The 20,732-nt window shown below is 43.1% G+C and overlaps 1 protein-coding gene across 1 annotated transcript; it reads left to right on the top strand.

The window, feature by feature from the left end:
• The first annotated feature begins 9,543 nt into the window (after positions 1-9,543).
• ppp1r3ab (protein phosphatase 1, regulatory subunit 3Ab) lies at positions 9,544-16,643 on the top strand. Its single transcript, XM_035790707.2, has 4 exons — positions 9,544-10,409; positions 10,721-10,773; positions 10,896-10,984; positions 12,015-16,643. Exons 1-4 carry the CDS (start codon positions 9,544-9,546, stop codon positions 15,015-15,017), a joined length of 4,011 nt encoding a protein of 1,336 aa, XP_035646600.2. The 3' UTR covers positions 15,018-16,643.
• Positions 16,644-20,732: the final 4,089 nt, after the last annotated feature.

Raw genomic sequence — 20,732 nt, 5'->3', positions numbered from 1 at the left:
GCCTCTGTTAGTGATGGCTAAGTCAAATGGTGAGGATGTTTGCTGGGAAGCAATTGAGAGAAATAGAAATGGCGTATTTTTTTAGGCATTAACTCCACCATGGTTCGTTGGACAAAGACTATAGGGACATTAATGGTGTTTTTGTGGGGGTTTTGGATAAAGTAAGGTCCGTGGTAAACACAGGCTTAAGAGATCTTATACGTTTGGTTCTATGAGATCATCTTCATCAGTTAACATCACTTTTTGTCAATTTTGAAGCATTTATATAATAATTCATAAAGGTCATGTTAACTGACTGGTATTATCTCATAGAACAAAACAGATAAGATCTAAGCCTTTGTTAGCCTCAGACCTTAGTTTTGGATTTTACCCGAAAACCCTTTTCTTTCATCTTTAATTCCATAGGGATGTCTGAACGAACTTGAGGTAACTAACTCATTTCTGGGTTTTAGGGACTACAAGCTGGCGAGCTCTATGTGCATAGATAGTATTTAACAAGCGGGGTGAAGGTAGGGAAAACACATTAAATGCTGATGTGCATTCTGACTGAGTGACAGCAAACAGCCAAAGTTGAGGACAGCAAAAGTTGAGGACAGCCAAAGTTGGACACACTCACAGTTTCAACAAGATTCCACAGCCGCAAAGTCAAAATTGGCTAGATTGTACAAATTCATGAAAACAAAAATGTTCTTCATTTAAGATTATGGTTAGGCATAAGGTTAGCAGTGTGGTTAGGTTTAAAACCACATTTTAGGAAAATAAAGTGATGAATGTGCGGGATTTATCCATAATTGTGACTGTGGCTGTGGAAGCTTAATGACAACCCACACACACCCCTTCACGCGCTGCTCCTAATCTGCAGCTTTTTTGGTCTATAAACGTGCAGGGAACTAGGTATTTTGCCAGCATGTGGAGTGTTTGGTGTGTAATTTTCCAAACAATCAGCGGCTTTAAGGAGAAGCTCTGATATACACTTGTGGTTTTCATCCATTGTTGAGCAGAGTAGCTACTTAAAAAAATAGGTCCACGCTAGATGCCGTTGACTTGAGCAATATTTTTTTACTTTAGCCAATATGTAACATAGAGATTTGCAGGCCACTAGCAGAGGCCAATCTGAGCATGTCATACTCTTTTTGGCTAGACAGAATTAAAAAAACATTTGTATTTATTTGACTGAGAACACATTCTCATTTACAGCAACGACCTGGGGAATAGTTACAGGAGAGAGAATGGGGGGGGGCTCAAGATAATGTATTTTTACTAAAGAAATGCATATTGTATCCCCCTAAAGTCTAAGGGCCCGGGGCTGGGTTTCTACTAGCCTCGTCGAGAACCAGGCTTCTCTAATAATACGGGTAAGCCTGGGGAAGTACATGGTAGAAAAATGGCTAAATAGTGGTGTAAATTAGTGACACCTCATTACACATCATTTGTGAGAAGACCGATTTCCGAGATGTCCCCTGATCTGGTAAACACTGCTGTAGCTCGGCCACCTGCCACCGCAGATGCGGAAGATCGGCATGGGCGGATGCGGTGGACTGAGACGCAGCCCATGCTAAAAATGTCTAACTTAAACAGACAGATTGATGGTATTTTTTCAAATGTATTTATTATGCCTTGAGTGGAGAATGGGGGGGGGGGCTCAAGAGGATAAATTACTTGAATATTATTTATTACATTTTTTTTTTTTTTTTTTCCATGCCCAGCTCATGATGCCCCTTGATGATGAGGCCTGGGGCAATTGCCTCTTCTGCCTAATGGTAAATCTGCCAGTGGTCACTACTTTTGCCTTACAATCTTGCTCAAGGGCTTTGAACCAATGACCTACTTGACCTTGCCAAATAGAATTGAAAGACATATCCCTTGCAATTATGGAAAGAGTGGCCATGAAACAAAAAAGGCCATGAAATTCAGAAATATATCATGCGATGAAGCACCATTATGAAATGGTAAAAGTTCTAATGAAAAAAGCCATTTTATTATTAAATATTGTAACATTATTTTGAAAAGTGACAAAATCTCATTCAATATTCTAGAATCATTTCACAATAAAGTCTTACATTTAATTATGTATTCATTCAGTTATGTATGATTTTTTAAATTTCATCTGGACTGTGTGGTATTTCATTATTTATATTTCATTTTGAGTACTTTGGTCTTTGTTACGAATCCCTTTTGGCCCGACGGTCTAGGGGGGATGGTAATGAGACCCGTAACATAACTCATGCAAATTATTATTGTGACAAAGTAAAAAGTGTGAACGAAATAACCACGACAACAGAAATCTACCGTCAAACTCTAGGTTTATTTATAAACACACGGTAATGGGGGGGGGGGAGCAGGAAAAGGGGCTGAGCTGGACCCAAGGAAAGAAACAATAAGTATACAAAAACACACCCCTAAGCTAGACTAGCCTACTTTAACAACAGCTAACTAACTAGCCAAAAATACAGTGGGTGGTCCGCCCAGTTCTAACTAGTGTATTTAACAAAGTTCACCTACGGGTAATGTATGCCCATGGGCGACTTGTCTTGGTTTCCCCCTTTTCCCACCAGCAACAAACAAATACCATAACCAAAAATAATACTCACAGGTGATGACAAAGTGCTATGAAGTGCTTTAAACAAAAGAGAGGTTAAGACACAAAGCGAGAGTGAAACACAGAGACCTACAGACATGGCATTTACAGAGAGATTGAGCTGAGCTGAGCTCTAGAACAAACAAATGATGGGGTTTTTAAACCATGGGGAAGGAACTGTGATAGGATAGGAAGTAGGAGGAGGTGTGTCTTTTGATTGTTGACTGATTGGGGAGTGATGGTTTTCACCTGTGAGGGGAGAAGGAGAGAAAAGAAACACACACACACAGGATACACACACACACAGGATAACTGTATCCGTAACAGTCTTCCATAGAAATTAGGCTACTTTCATTACGTAAAGATTGCTGACATGGCCTCATACAACACTAAATTCATGCGCCCAGGTAGCAGGCCTAATTTTACCACCTACACCTGGAAAAATCTCAATTCCATTTCCTTGATTCCTTGCATCCTCATACGTCTCGTGCTGCACCGTCGGAACTAGAAGCACAAGCATTTCGCTACACTCGCAAAAACATCTGCTAACCATGTGTATATGACCAATACAATTTGATTTGATTTGAGAGACAGCTAAGCCTGACTTTCAAGCTGGTTGGCAGTCTGGCTGAGGAGTTGGTCCATACCATTTCTCTCATCAGCCTCAGAAAGAGTTCAGAGGCACTGAACAAGCTCCAGGCTGTGGGGGACAAAAACATCATCGCTAACCATCTGTCTGAAAAGGTGAGAACGTGTGGAGTCAAGTTGGAGGACATAACAATGAGCATTGTTCCTTTCCAGGAGTCTACCTTAGTAGACGTAGCGAGGATTTTCAAGGTGTTGACTGAGGAGAGGTTGTGTGACTCATCTCTGAGGGATTTGGCTTACCAGACAGCTCTAGCCACATACAAGCACAAGACAGTGGTGAAGAGAGTTTAGAATAATAATACATACAGATGGAGCTGCTTGGACAGGAGGCTACGAGGGTCTGCGGGCCTCAGATTGAGGAAACAGTTAGGGGGACGTGTTTCCCTAAGTAGTCCCTGTCAGGGCTTTGCTCCATCTTCCCACTGCACCAAGGGAGCACAGCTTTACAAATATCAGGCCTTCCTTACCAGACAGGAAGTGGTCACGGTCCGCCCTGCTCCTTTACGTGATGACACCTCCATATATTCCTACCCTTCTCACTCGGAGATCAGTGCATCCGAAACGATTGGCTTTGAACCAATGACATCTTTCCCAGCCTCCTGCTCCAATGAATTTGGAGCCTATCCAAATTGTGGTAATTCCAAATTGTTTTTATTTATTTTTTATCCACCTTTATTTAACCAGGTAGGCTAGTTGAGAACAAGTTCTCATTTGCAACTGCGACCTGGCCAAGATAAAGCAAAGCAGTTCGACACATACAACAACACATGCAATAAACAAACATAGTAAGTAATTACAATATAGCAATTAAACACTGGAATGGTAGGGTGTGCAGAAGATGGATGTGCAAGTAGAGATACTGGGGTGCATTGGATGGGATTGGATGGGCTATTTACAGATGAGCTATGAACCGGTGCAGTGATCTGTGAGCTGCTCTGACAGCTGGTGCTTAAAGCTGTGAGGGAGGTAAGAGTCTCCAGCTTCAGAGATTTTTGCAGTTTGTTCCAGTCACTGGCAGCAGAGAACTGGAAGGAGAGGCGGCCAAAGGAAGAATTGGCTTTGGGGGTGACCAGTGAGATGTACCTGCTGGAGCGCGTGCTACGGGTGGGTGCTGCTATGGTGACCAGTGAGCTGAGATAAGGCGGGGCTTTACCTAGCAGAAACTTGTAGATGACCTGGAGCCAGTGGGTTTGGCGACAAGTATGAAGCGAGGGCCAGCCAACAGGAGCACACAGGTCGCAGTGGTGGGTAGTATATGGGGCTTTGGTGACAAAACAGATGACACTTTGATAGACTGCATCCAATTTGTTGAGTAGAGTGTTGGAGGCTATTTTGTAAATGACATCGCCGAAGTCGAGGATCGGTAGGATGGTCAGTTTTACGAGGGTATGTTTGGCAGCATGAGTGAAGGATGCTTTGTTTGCGAAATAGGAAGCCAATTCTAGATTTCATTTTGGATTGGAGATGTTTAATGTGAGTCCGGAAGGAGAGTTTACAGTCTAACCAGACACCTAGGTATTTGTAGTTGTCCACATATTCTAAGTCAGAACCGTCCAGAGTAGTGATGCTGGATGGGCGGGCAGGTGTGGGCAGCGATCGGTTGAAGAGCATGCATTACGGTACATATACACAAGGCGAAGGGTGGATTTACTTTGAGGGTTATGTCTCGGGATACGGCGCCCACATAAAATGAGTCTTAACGTGAGAGACTACAACTGGAGAAGAGGCTTCAAATGGATTTGATTCGTGAATGTCAGGAGATGAAAAAGCTTGAGCAACAACATTTGTTACAAAAACAATCTGCCAATCAACCCTATACTCCCGCAATGCCTCACTGCTTTCGCTGCTCCAGTTCAGGTCCACCTGTACATTTGTCCAATATTGGTGCTTTCAAGACAACTGGGAACTCAAAAAAACTGAGGTCAAATCATGAAATCAGTGATCTTCAGGTCAGAAAATCGGCACTCTAGAAAGATGCCAGAGTTTCCCAGCTTGGAATTCTGAGATGGATGACCGTTTTTTTCCATGTTCCCAATAGGAAATATCCTTATCCAGACTGTTCGCTACATCATGATTGGGAATGACTCTCAAATGACTGTGCCGACTGGGCACAGACATCAGTTCAATGTTGTAACGGCGTTCTTCGTTTGTGGAAAGAGAGTCGGACCGAAATGCAGCGTAGTGGTTACTCATGACTTTAATAGAAAGCGATACATGAAATAACGATACAAAATACAAAACAACAAACGGAACGTGAAACCTAATTACAGCCTATCTGGTGAAACTACACAGAGACAGGAACAATCACCCACAAATTACAAAGCGAAACCAGGCTACCTAAATACGGTTCCCAATCAGAGACAACGAGAATCACCTGACTCTGATTGAGAACCGCCTCAGGCAGCCAAGCCTATACAACACCCCTAATCAGCCGCGATCCCAAATACTACAAACCCCAATACGAAAATACAATAACATAAACCCATGTCACACCCTGGCCTGACCAAATATATAACGAAAACACAAAATACTAAGACCAAGGCGTGACAAATGTCTAGTTATGATTTACATTAGTTTGAGTTGTCAACTAATGGGAATTAGTTTGATTTAGGTCAAAGTTGACTGAAACAAAATACCCTTACATTTATGACAGTTTTCCACATTGATTCAAAGTCATCCCATATAATTTTGGGGTTGAAATTATGTGGAAACAACGTTGATTCAACCAGGTTTTGCCCAGTGGGTGGGTATAGATGGAGATGAAGATGACATGTTTCAAATTGGATATGATCTAAGAAAGATGTGGTAAGTTAAATGTGGTGTTGTTAAAAAATATATAGTTATTTTGGAGTCATCATTTAGGGTATTTTTTACTTTTGGAACAGAAAATCTCTTTATTTTCTTCTTGAGGGCCATTATATTTTTGATGGTGTTAAAAAAAAAATCTGTATCACTTTAACAAATAAGGTCACAGTTCAATGTTACATTAGTTGATTGCTTAAACAAATTATTTCAGATATTCTAATACCCAATACCATTTAACTGCCATTGCATGCAAAAGCTGTCATTGCAAATCCGGAAGAGAATGTTGCAGTCTCAGGTGCAGAGAGAATGAGAGGACACACATAATCACATAAGATTAATAACATTTGAAAAGTTTGTTTATATTTAATTGGTGTAATATAATTGTTTCCCTTTTCAAATTCAGTGTGTTGTGTTCATTATTTTGTTGAATTTGAGTTGAGTTGAGTCTTTTTTTTAGCTTGAACCTATTTGTTGATACTCAGACTGTTGTTCAGGTTTAATTTTAAAATGCCTACAGTGTACAGTATGTATCATAGAACAGCATTAAGGAATTAAAGCATGACAACATTTGATTATATCAATAGTCTAGACTCTAGAGGTAAATAACATTTGATATTAAAAAACAAGATGTGCAAAAAAACAAAGATTTAAATGAATGGAGGTTTCGTAGAAATGTCAGGGGGAAAAAACATGTAGTATGTGGGATAGCAAAATAAACCAAGTGAAGTTCAATTTTGTCAGTCATGATACATGATGCAATCTAGTCAGATCAATGGTGTGTATAAACCCTGTATTTATGATGCTATGAATTGGCCAATTAGAGGATTTGAAGCCACCGGTCGGACATACTGGCACTCCCCAGAAGGAGCAGTCCTCCTTCGGAATGAATGGAATTCTACCCCAGGAGGTTGGTAAGCACCTTAAATGGGGAGGTGAGAGTGGAATTAGTGGAATGGTATCAAATACACCAAACGCATGGTTTCCACGGAATGCCATTAGCGTTGTACCAGCCATTATAATGAGCCGTCCTCCTCTTAGCAGCCTCCACTGAATTCTACAGTATTTACGTTAAAATTACATGCATTTAAGTTATTTTTTTTGTTGTGGTGGGGACAGTAGTATTAGTATTTTTTTTCAGGAACAATTCTACTTTAAGGAATTTTTTTGATCTTTTTTTATGTTTATGTTGAGCGCACATAATATAATTTAAAGTATACGTTAAGAAATAGAATAAATGTGGCAAAAACAAATATAGACATTAATAAATGCATTTCTATAGAGCATATATTTTTACAACGGTGGGGGAGTTCCAAACTGGAGGCAGGCGCGGGTGCTTCAAAACAGCACACCCTGTCAATCATCTAGTGTATATATAAATATTTGAGTCAGATATGCATCCCTATCTAATCTTCTTGTTGTAGTATCCCTCAAAACAGTCAGTAAAAAAATGTATACATTTATTTGAAAAATATGCCTCAGGGAATATAATGTCCTTGACGTCTGGGAACCTACACTGGCAGCCCAATAGGGAGTTAAGGGGATGAGGTCTCACTAACATCCTGTTACATGACTCTTTTACCCCGGTCATGCACACATGATTTTGTTCATGTATGTCCCAGCTATGCAGTTTTCAAGTTGGTGTCATGGGATGATCATAGCACCATCTCTCTGTTCCCACAGCTCTAAGGTCCCATAGATCTCACTCCACCTCCATGAAGCCTCTGTGAGTGATAGTGAAGTCCAGTCCACAGATCCAGTAGTGTCATAATAACCTCTAGGTTTCTGTGGATGGCACTGTGGCTTCATCCAGCCATGAGAGCCAGCTGTACTGCACCCGGCCTCCAGTTCCCTCTGGCACTTGCTCCTCCTGGTCTTCCTGTGCTGCCTGAAATCCCCCAGCAGGAAGTCTCCCAGGTGGCCTGTGTGGATGTCCCAGTAGTGGCCCTTCCCATCCTCACAGTGTCCCACCTTGATTTATTGATTACATTTTTTTGACAAATATAAACTGCCAATACCTACTTTTTTTAAACTATCAAGGATAACACAATAATTACTTATTTACATTGTGGTCCTTTTATTAACCTTCACAAAGAACTCATTCCGGGACAGGTTGTGCCTCACGTTGTTTCTCCAGCCATGGCCTTGACCTCCAACACCCAGGCCCTGAAGTAGGGGAACTGGTCCTCCATGGTGCTGCAGATGTAGGCCAAGTTGAACTTCCAAGAGGAGGCGGAGAGGATGGCTTAGGTGATCAGGGCGATGTAGGAGAGCGAGGGCTTTGCAGAGGGCTCTGGATTGCCATGTTTTGTGTCCTCACCGTCCCAGGTGTTGTTGTCTGAGAGCGGCTCGGACTGAATGTCACCCGGCAGGCTGGATGTTTCTGTGGGATGTCATCGCGAACAGTGCTGAGGCCTGTCTTGAGTAACTCCCTCTTTACTGGAGCAATTTCTGCATCCCTGCCTGACGCTGACCCCAGCTCTTCTATCTATGTCTCCTTGGAAATGAGTCCTCCAGCCTCTCCGCCTGCCTATACCTCTCTGACCTTCCCTTCTACTGGCTCTACTTCTAACTTATTTTTCTCTATGTCCATGTCTGTGTTTGTCATGACTTTTAGTAGTCAGCTTTACAGCACAAATGCTAAGAGTGTCTGTTGAGAGCCTTCCTACATGCTTTGGTGTTAGTGGAAAGACATTTCTGTTGTAGGCTACTTGTCTTTCCTGTGATGGTTTGCACGGTCTGTTTGACTCTTTTGTTTCTCCTCTTTTCTTAACCACATTCAGTCCCTGCGTGCCACATTCCTTCACAGATAAAAGGTCAACTCTCATGAAACATTCATCATTCATCAAATCGGAAACTGTAGATTGTGAGTTGTTACAAGACGCAGCTAGCTAACTCTCACTGAGATAAGACTGGAGCTATGTGGTCATTGTTTGCCATTTTGAGTTGCACAAGGGGGTTAACACTTGTCATTTTTGATGAAGCAAATTATGTAATGTTCCACGTAATACAGAGTTTGTCATTCTGAGAGAAAAAAAGGCTTCTAATATTTTAAACAATTTGGGACGTGTCGGCAGTTAACCTGAAGTGTCTATACAAGGAGTTTCACCTTTATAACAAAACGTGTTTTATCCAGTATTTATGACATGATTAACCCTTTGACCCTTATTAGGAGAAGTTGACTAACATAACATTACACATAGGAGACAACAAACTATCCTAGAAAATGTTTGTTTTGGTGACAGACTTAACAGTGCTCACCCGAGGTCTGGTTCTGGGTGCCGAGATTAGTTTGAATCAAATAACGAAGTTAGTTAAGATCAGCCTATATCTCAAATGTTTGACTATTTATATCATTGTTGTGAAGCAGTGTCTCAAAGAACAGCCATTGATATTATTTTCTCAGTGTTCTCCTGAGCCCACACAGCATAGTTGAAGTCCCTTCTGACCTATTTATAGTGCTGGCCCTCGCTACAATGTCATCTGTAACTCGACTCCATCTGTTTAGTCACAACATGTTGAATGTCAGTTGCCAGAGAGAAGCAGAGAACTTGGCTCTGCGATTCCCCTTCACTCTGTCTCTAGACAGCCCAATGGAGTCTGCTGCGGCTGAACCAAGACCCACTGGGGTCAGCAGCCTCTTGGGTGTCCCAGGGCTCATCACCTGGGACGGGAACGAGGCGATTGATGCGGAGGTGATCGGTGGCATCAGGCCCAGGTCCTCCCCTCTTCCACGGAGAAGGAGCTCCAGTGACTTAAAGGACTGTGAGCTCGAGCTGACGCCGTCAAGCTCCAGGAGGGTGTCCTTTGCGGACGCCCTCGGCCAAAACCTGGTGAACGTGAAAGAGTTTGACTCGTGGGACATAACCATCCCGCTGAATTTCGACGCCCTTGAGGGAGAGAAAGAGGTAGAGGAATACTACTTGTCCTCCTTATACACTCCTCCACCGTCCGAAGAAGCCATGGTCCTGAGGGTTCAGGAGCAGAAGCTAGAGCTGGAGAGCATTGAGTTACTCCGCGGGACTACGATACTGAGGGGCGTGGTCCGTGTTCTCAATGTCTCATTTGATAAGATGGTGTACATCCGCACCTCTCTGGATGCCTGGGTCACGCACTTTGACCTGCTGGCAGAGTTCATACCAGGGTCCAGCAATGGAGACACTGACTGCTTCTCCTTCAAGCTCACCCTGGTGCCCCCCTTTGGGGAAAAGGGGGCCAGAGTGGACTTCTGTCTCCGGTATGAGACCCCTGTTGGGACTTTCTGGGCCAACAATAGTGACCGGAACTATGTGATGTTTTGTCACCAGAAAGTCAAAGAGCTGAAAGATAAAGCACAAAAATACGAAAACGGGCGTAGGAAAAGCATCCTGAAGGCCAACATGTGAGGATGATCAGATTAATCAAAACAGGCTTGTTTTGAGTGTGTGTAGATTGCTGGAATGATTGAATGCTACAGCAGTACGTTTCTGAAAATGTGTGGTCCATTCTAATGGTCCAGTCATGTGAAAGCTTTGATGCTTTCACATTGATAATGTCTCACCTCAAAATACACCGTTTTACATATATCTAGATATATTTGCTTCCTAAAAATAAGCCAACTTGCAGTTTATTATGAAATTATGATTTTACAGTAAATGTTGGGCAATTGTTGTTGGGTCTTTTTTTCTGAGCTTTCGTTTAATTTATTAACAGTCATGAATTTCCCTGTGACGAAAACTGGTCATCAATCAGTGATGAATCGTCAGGTAATCATTCATTGTACTAAATCATTAAAAAGTTAAATGACTCGGCCATACACTAAATTCAATTACATTAAATCAATTACATTAAATCATTAACTAATGTAAATTGTGATTTTTCTCTCTAGATGTAAACAAACGTGGAGGAGAGATGACTAGTGTGAACATCTCTGAGTCTCAGTCAGGAGCACTCGAAGATGATCATCAGAGATTACTGGTGAGTAACACCTGCAGCATTTGGGTTTCAGAAGTTTTACAGATGAGTCATGTATCCATGGTTTTCTTACAACATACGCTTTTGTGATACATAGCTTGACATAACTTTTGTGTACGATTTTCAAATGAGCCTTACTTGTTATTGTGGCCTTCAATGATGATTAATGCAAGGTTTAATTGCGTTTTTATGTAATCTACAGTAAATGGCATGGTAAAATGCAATGGTTAGGCTTAAAGCTGCAATATGTAACTTTTTGAGCGACCCACTAAATTCACATAGAACTGTGTGTTAAAGATCTGTCATGCTCATTGAAAGCAAGTATAAGAAGCGGTAGACCTGTTCTATGTGCTCTAAGTTTCGTTTTTGTGTCTTTTGCTTTCGGTTTTGTATACCAGCTGAAAATGCAATGTTTTTGGTTATTGAAAATATATTTCACAGCAGTTTAGATGGTACAATGATTCTCTACACTAAACTTGCTTATTTTGTCACATAAATTGAAATTAAGTGAACTATTAGAATTTTAGCAACCAGGAAATGGAGGAGTGATTTCTTTATAGGTCATCTTTAAACAGCTTGAGGTGACCTCAGAAACAGGAGACAGTGAACCCTGTTGCTCTTTCTCAATATGTCATGTGATCACTGATGTCCGAGCCCTGGTAGTCACTACTTTAACATACTGTACTAGTTGCATATTTATGACACTTGAGTCAAATGCCAAGTATTTATATATATTCCATGACAGGAGCTTAGAGATGTGTTACATGGTCACATGAGTGACTAAGCAACACATTGCAATGGCTACATTACAATCTCAAACATTCAAATGTTACTGGCCAGAGGCCAGTGCTCATGTGAGATTTGGTTTGGGGTGCCAAAATTAAATGTCTAAAAATATATTTTGGCTTGGTCATGAGCAATATTTAATCTGAATGTGCCAATCTAAATGTCATCATCCCCAAACTAGCCTAACAATTGAGGAGGCATTGTGTGAGAAAGCTAAATTGAATCTATCCTTCTTGCTGTTTGACAGATTGAGAGCAGCCAAAACTCCATCCGGAGAAACCGACGAACGGCAGCACGATTGGTGAAGGTGCAGGAATACTTCATTCAGAGAGAGGATGAGACCCAAGAGAATGAGAAGGGAGCAGTGGAACCATCACAGATCCTACAGGAAAGCACATTCCCACAGGAAACACCTTCAAATGGGCCTGTGGTACAACCACTGCCACCACAGCACAGGAAAAAGTTTGGGCTGCAGGCGACTTCAGATTCTCTAGTTACGTGCAACAAATTGTCTCCTGGTCTCAGGGACAGCACGTCTTGTGAGGAGTCAGTGAAACCTGAGAACATAGACTCAATGGTCAGCTCAGCCCCATCTGAGCTGGGAGAGGAACATGCCTCACCGATCCCCAGCAACAAGTCAGATTTAACTGATCAACCCGCTGCTCTGTGCCAAAATGGTGATACGTTTGTTTCTAAAGTGGAAGGAAGTGCTCTGATGCAGATGGCATCTGAGAAGGGTGGATCTGCCATCAGCACAGAAGGAACACGTTCAGATAACACTGTGAGGTTGGAGAACAGCACAGCAGGCTCAGACCCAGGCAGCCAGACCAATTGCTTTACGTTTGGAAATGTTGTGGCCCCACTATACTGTCAGGTATTTGGTAGAGTGGTGAGCGAGAGCCAGAGCTCAACCGATATTGGGAATCTAACAAGGGGGACATTGCATGGAAGGGATTCAACAGCCTGTACAGTCCAGAGTTACGTAGAAACTCACTCCTGTGTTTCAGCTGATACCCACGGGACACCTGAAGAAAAGCCTGTAGATCAACAGCAATATCTTGAATCAAACCAAGGACAGTTCATCTTTGGATTAAGTGCAGAAAAAGAGTCTGAACTTGAACCTCTGTCAGAAAAGGCAGGAGGTTTTCCCAGGGCTCACACAGCCCTGCACACTGCTACTGCTCTCAGGGCACAAATCCCCAAAGAGGACTCAGGCCTCCAGGGGCCTGAAGAGAACATTCTGCCTCCCCAGTCCAAGATCCACCAGGACAGCGAGTTTTTCCAGACACAAACTCCATTACCAAACACAACACTTTCACAAACTCCTCCAGACACAACACTTTCCCAAACACAAACATTGATAGACACAACACAAGGCAGTCTCTTACGGTCACAAACTGAAATGGGGTCTAAACATGTTTCTGCTGAAATGAATATGCAGGGGTACAGTGGTGGATATGAGAGACCTGATGAGTCAGAGGAAATGGAGAACCCTTCCCCAGCCAACACTGACGAATGGTCAACAGGCACATTCACAGAATTAGTAGGCACATATATAGCCATGCTAGAGCCTGTGTATGCTGACCTAAAGGTTTTCACTTCAACAACAAAGGTGGAGGAAAAGATCCCCACTGAGCACCAAAGCGTAGCTGTGACCTGTACAGACACACTGGAGGAAGAAACCAGTGGGACAATGTTAAAAGAGGATCCCATTGTCGTTAAGGGTTGGACATCATTGGAGAAGTTGATGAGAAAACAAACGGATCAAGTGAAGGGTGAACCATCAGTTGAAGTGTCAAACACCTTTGGTGATGAAGAAAACAGGCATTCTATTGACAGTAAGGTTTATAGTGAGGAAGAAGGCGAGATGACAAACTATGTAAAGGATGATTATGATGAAGACACTAACAAGGTCCCAATGTTCAAAGAAGAAGATATTCATAAGGAAGATGACCTGGTCATTGTGAAAAATAAGGAGGATGTAGTTCCTACAGAGAACGAGAAAGGTCCAAGTGATGGACAACAATTGCTGATGAACAATATAATAGAAAAAGACTGGGAGGGGACTGTGGAAGAGGAAGAGGAGGAGATGATGGGGGAATATGTGGAAGAGGGCCAATGGGAAGAAGATAAAGTAGAAGTGGAGATGATGGCTGGGGAAAGGGAGTTGGAGGAGGTAGGGGAGGTGGAGGCAACAGAGGAAGAAGTGGGGAAGGAGGTGACCAAGGACGAGTTGGCAGTAGAAGAGGTGGATAATGACAAAGAAGAAATTATGTTATGGGAAAAGGTACAAGGAAGGGTGGAGGAAGAGCTGGTGAAAGGAGAGGAGGAAATAGAGAAAGAAATGGAGGACAAGATGGTTGTTGAAGAAGAACTGGAGGAATTAGAGGAGGGGGATGTGAAATGGATAGAGTGGGAGGAAGAGGAGATTGTAGAGGAAGAGAAGGAGGAGGAAGCAGAGAAAGACAAAGTAGATGTGGAATTACTCGGTGATCAAAATGAATTGGTGGATGAGTTAAGCAAGCCAATGGGCAATCCTTGTGAGTGTAAGGGGGGTGAGAGCACAAATGTAAATGTTGCAGAAAAATCAGGCCCAGAAGAAAATACATTAAAGACGTATAAAGTGTCAAATCTTTGCTACAATGACGTAACGCCGGACACCAATCATCTTGGAGGAGAGGAAATGGATTCCATCAAAGGAGACGGGGAATCCTACATTCAAACAGATGAACCTGCCCATGAGAAAGAGGGTGAAGGTGGGGCTGAGGCGGACGACGCGTCCACAGAGTCCCCGTCAGATGATGAGATGGAGCTGTACATGCACAGTCTGAGGGCTGCACAGAAGCAGCGAAACAAGGACCTGAGTCTTGGGAAACGGCCCTCGATAAGTAGAAGAGGCAGCAGGCTGTCCATGCCGTCCATCAGTGAGTCTGTGGATGAGACAAGCAACCAGGAAGATCAGCCAGACACAGTGTCTGTGGAGCATCAATCTACAAGTGCAGTGCCCGTTGTGGAGGGAGGGCAGGATAGCACCAGGAGCAATGTCATGTGGTGGAGAGAAACATTTTCTTGGCATAATCTCTCAAAAGCACTGTTATACACCGTCCTGTTTGTGGTGTTTGGTTTTGCTGCTTACCATTATGACTTTCTGGCCTGTTTCTGTCTTTACTTGTTATCTGTGATCTGGCTGGTTTGTCAGGGGGAGAAACCGGCGATGAAAGGAAATAATAGAATAGGTCGAGACCCGTGAAAATATATGCCAGTGTTTATAAAGTGCCCCACAATTAAGTTGAATTATTTTTCATTATGCCTCATCTGAGAATACATGAACTCGCAAATATCAAAAGTGTAAAACGATTGGTGTGTAGCATACTGCAAAGAGTATCATGTAAATGTACGTTAAAAACGTGAAATACTGTGTATGTATATATATATATTCTAACATTCTTATTAAATAACATAATAACATTCTTATTAAAATGATATTAACAGGCAAGGATATTAACCTTTAATTAGCTATACTCTTATGAGCGTCACCTAGTTCAAGGCAGACCCTTTTTCAGTTCAATGGAGCACACAATAATATTATTTTTCTAATAGAATGTTATGTGGCTTTTCTACACATTGGCCATACTATTGATGCATCTTGGCAGCATGTATGTTATTTGAACACATTAGTTCAAAGCCTTACGTTCAAACAACACACCAGTTACAAAGCTGTGGACCATTGCTTAGATGGATTATTGATTATAACAACTTTTATTGCATTATTGTATTTGGTGTAAATTAAACTGATTTTAAAACAGTCTAAATTAGATGTATTTTGTAACAGATGCCTCCAGATTCATAATATCAATTTACAGTATGTTATTACTTTGTTATTTAATAAATTAATAGGCTTAACAAAAACTATTATATCTATGAATCTCTTTTCTGATAACAGCAGTAGTAGAAAAAAAACTTAAATTTCCTGCAATCTTTCAACAAATAATATAATTGACCACATGTGTATTTACAGTACTCTGGGGGACATTTAAAAAAACATGTAGACATTTCCCACAATGTGAAGTATACTGCATGCAGGACTTTTGTGATGAAGCAGGGGCGGACTGGGACCATAAATCGTCCCAAGCATTTCTGACACACTGGGGTCAAATGGGCCAGTTCACTAAACTATTTTGGGTCAGTGGACGTGAAATGGGACAGCAGCCCATTAGTCAAATGATGATCATTCTGCATCAAAATCATAATAACATTTCTTAACAGGGCCATTTTATTTATTTATTTTACAAAAAGATGGACCGGCCCACCGTCCGTTTCTGTGATGAAGACATCTCATGCCTTATTCTTACTGTTGGACTCCATCCATCACACCACTGACCTTTAGGAGGTGAACTCTGCATGGCACCACTGGAGGTTGTCAAGCAGTAGTGAGTGTGGTTGTAATTTTAGCAGACGTATTCGATTTCAATTCGCTCCCATCCAGGCTTGTTAGGGCTTTGTGATGACACATCCGTTTCCTGTACTCTGATGCATTACTGTTAGATTCGTTAGATACTGTATGGGGCTCTGTATAGGGCTCATGTATAGGGCTCATGGACAACTTTATTGTACGCGTTCTCTTGGTAAATAAACATGGAAGAAGTTATGCAAGGGGTATATACCTAATAGTAAGATTACAACACTATCATGGGTCAATGTTGATGTATGGTTGATTGGGAAAACAGAAAGTGTGAAAACCATAGTCCACTTCTTACCGCATATCAGCTTGAGACAGTTTGAATCTGTTCTCATGTCAAGACAATGCTGTGTATATTAGTCTTTCTGGTGTGTTGAAATGGTTTTCTTAATATACAATATAGACCGAACTGAATGTAACTGAATTCAATCTCTTTGTCTCTATCTGACTCATGCCTTGAGAAAGTGTGAAAGGCTGTTTTCCAAGGCACAGATTTTCTTTTGCCAAATAGAGTGGGGATGACAGAACATAAGACGCAGCCTAGTTCGCGTACTGTATACTCCCTATAGCGTCACAGTGCAACTGCCAATCTGGACAAGCAGGTCTCTCTTCACACACTGTACGAAATGTAATGTCTCTTTCAAACCAAGTGCAGTTATTCACCTCATGATTTATGTAGCTAACTTCACCATACATCAAAGACTCTCCCAGCAAACACCAATATGATTAAATAGGTGGTCAATACCATAAGCTTGTGCTCAATTCGAATAACTTGATAGCTAGCGCCTTGGGGCGTGTTTGAACTTTAGCTGTTGGTTGTGATCGGGGTACTACAGCTGCAACCGCTTGTCAGGGGCTTTCGGGAGCTTCCTGTGTGAGGATTATCACACCCTTTAGCTGTGCAAAAGAACATGTGGACATTTTTAGCCACAGAGAGACACAATTACATTCTTAAAAGGGCAGACACACAGAGAGGCTCTTCTATCTGTGCAAAGAGAAATAAGAGGAATGTTTAGCTAACATGGCAAATAATATTTTCCTTAATATCTTAAATTCTCATCTACAGGTTAAAAAGGGGGATGTATTTGTGTCCATCAGCCACATTTGAGCAATGTCAGGATATTCCGCAACATGAGGTCCATGAGAGCCATGTGGCTGAAGTGGCTGTGTACGTCTGAGGGTGAGGTGTGACATTGGAGTGACATTAGAGCCGTGCGTCACGATTATGAGAGTCATGCGCCATCAGCCAGGGCAAGGTGATGATATCACATTCATCCAGCTTTTTCACCGAGACTCGGCATCGTGATAACACCTTTTCTCTTTCCCTATTGTATGATGAAGACTGATGGAACGTTCTGTGATTATTAGGATATTTCTGTAAGTGTCTGTCTGTTTCACTTTCTTACTGCTTGCTAACAAGTGTAGGGGCAAAAAAAACATGACTTACTTTGTGTGCCAGTACACATTAGCAGTCTATAACAATCAATGCTCAAAATACAAAACGCAATTATTTTGTGACACCATGGGTCATTCTTTAAGGCATTTGGGCATGGAATTTGATCTATATAATATATTGAATACTTTTGTATACTTTCTATCATTCCAAATAATACCTCGATACAGTATCTCTAAATCCCAAGAATATGTCAAACTCTGCTCATCGCTACTGGGACAAGCACATTTGCTTTACTTTAATCACGTTTTACAGTATAGAGGACTTGCATTATGTTTTACATTCATTAACAGTTCAATATAAACACAAGCATGATGAATAACTATTTGTCATTTTAAGTGTTTTCATGGTTGCAAAGTTGAAGGGCACAAATGTCTCCGTAATTCAAAAACGACCCCAAGGCTAATTGCTGTTTACACAATGGCTCGCAGAAACACTTTAACCGTAATAATTCAGTTATGACACAAACACATGATGCTCAGTGTGTGTAAAGGTCCTCACATGCTGCTGCCTAGGATGTCAAAATGTGGTCACCATGGTGGAATGGGACAGGCCTATATTCCACATGACACTCCACTCTATCAAGCAGCTGTTTACATACATCAGAAGGGTGTGTCAGGATCTGTCTGAAATGGCACCCTATTCACTATATAGTGCACTACTTTTGACTCGAGCCCTATGGGCCCTGGTCAAATGTATTGCACTATATAGGGAATAGGGTGCCATTTCAGACACAGATTCAGTCTGACCCAGATTCAGGAGGTATAAGCAGTCACCATCATGTGTTAGTTATTTTTAGGACAGCAAACAAGTTATTATTCACCCAGGGATTTGAAGGAGAATTTACAGTTTACAATTTACTTATAACAGAGAACAACTGGTTTAATTGTATCAATTTGTGCACATACAGATTATATCTACACCAAAGTCAAAATCAATCCCATGTAATGCAATATTACAAGACTAATGAAAAAAATCACCCTTTGATAAAATGTATTATAAGTAATAGATTTATTCATGTAACGTTCTTCATTTGTTGAAAGAGAGTCGGACCGAAATGCAGCGTGGTGGTAACTCATGACTTTCATGAAAAAAAGAGATACATGAAATAACTATACAAATACAAAAACAACAAACGGAACGTGAAACCTAATTACAGCCTATCTGGTGAAACTACACAGAGACAGGAACAATCACCCACGAAATACAAAGCGAAACCAGGCTACCAAAATACGGTTCCCAATCAGAGACATCGCGAATCACCTGACTCTGATTGAGAACCGCCTCAGGCAGCCAAGCCCATACAACACCCCTACTCAGCCGCAATCCCAATAATACAAAAACCCCAATACGAAATACAACAGCATAAACCCATGTCACACCCTGGCCTGACCAAAATAATTAAAGAAAACACAAAATACTAAGACCAAGGCGTGACAGAACCCCCCCTGCGGACTCCCGGACGCACCTCAAAACCATAGGGAGGGTCCGGGTGGGCGTCTGTCCATGGTGGCGGTTCCTGCTCGGGACGTGGACCCCACTCCATTAATGTCCTAGTTCCTCCCCTTCCTAGTTCATCCACCCTCGCCGCCGACCATGGCCTAATAGTCCTCACCCAGAACCCCACAGAACTGAGGAGCAGCTCGTGACTGAGGGGCATCTCGGGACTGAGGGACAGCTCGGGACTGAGAGGCAGCTCGGGACTGAGGGGCAGCTTGGGACTGAGGGGAAGCTCGGGACTGAGGGGCAGCTCGGGACTGAGGGGCAGCTCGGGACTGAGGGGCAGCTCGGGACTGAGGGGCAGCCCGGAACTGAGGGGCAGCCAGGAACTGAGGGGAAGCCCAGTACTGAGAGGAGGCCCAGTACTGAGAGGAGGCCCAGTACTGAGATGAAGCTCAGGTCGGTAGTAGGCTCCGGTAGATCCTGGCTGGCTGGCGGATCTGGAAGATTCAGGTTGACTAGCAGATCTGGAAGATTCTGGTTGACTGGCAGATCTGGTAGAATCTGGTTGACTGGTAGATCTAGAAGATCATGGCTGACTAGCAGATCTGGAAGAATCTGGTTGACTGGCAGATCTAGAAGATCATGGCTGACTGGCGAATCTAGCTGCTCTATGCAGGCTGACAGCTCCTTGCAGACTGACAGCTCTGACTGCTCCATGCAGGCTGACAGCACCCTGCAGACTGGCAGCTCCTTGCAGACTGACAGCTCCTTGCAGACTGACAGCTCCTTGCAGACTGGCAGCTCCTTGCAGACTGGCAGCTCCTTGCAGACTGGCAGCTCTGGCTGCTTTATGCAGACTGACAGCTCTGGCTGCTTCATACAGACTGACAGCTCTGACTGCTCCATGCAGGCTGACAGCACCCTGCAGACTGGCAGCTCCTTGCAGACTGACAGCTCCTTGTAGACTGACAGCTCCTTGCAGACTGGAAGCTCTTTGCAGACTGACAGCTCTGGCTGCTTCATGCAGACTGACAGCTCTGACTGCTCCATGCAGGCTGACAGCACCCTGCAGACTGGCAGCTCCTTGCAGACTGACAGCTCCTTGCAGACTGGCAGCTCTTTGCAGACTGACAGCTCTGGTTGCTTCATGCAGACTGACAGCACCTTGCAGACTGACAGCTCCCTGCAGACTGGCAGCTCAGGCTGCTCCGAACAGGCAGGAGGCTCCGGCAGTGCTGTAGAGGAGGAAGGCTCTGATAGCGCTGAACAGGCGGGAGACTCCGACAGCGCAGGAGGGAAGGAAGGCTCTGGCTGTGCTGAACAGGTGAGGCGCACAGAAGGCCTGGTGCGTGGTGCTGGAACTGGTGCTACAGGATTGAGGACACGCACAAGAAGCCTGGTGCGAGGAGCTGCTACCGGAGGACTGATGTGTGGAGGTGGCTCTGGATAGACCGGACCGTGCAGGCGCACTGGAGCTCTTGAGAACCGAGCCTGCCCAACCTTACCTGGCTCGATGCCCACTCTAGCCCGGCCAATACGAAGGACTGGTATGAACCGCACCGGGCTATGCACCCGCACTGGAAACACTGTGCGCTCCATAGCATAACACG

This window comes from Oncorhynchus keta, chromosome 17 (assembly GCF_023373465.1).
Source record: "Oncorhynchus keta strain PuntledgeMale-10-30-2019 chromosome 17, Oket_V2, whole genome shotgun sequence".
Lineage (NCBI taxonomy): Eukaryota > Metazoa > Chordata > Actinopteri > Salmoniformes > Salmonidae > Oncorhynchus > Oncorhynchus keta.
The sequence above is the reverse complement of the archived record's forward strand: the minus strand, read 5'-3'. Positions and strand labels throughout refer to the sequence as shown.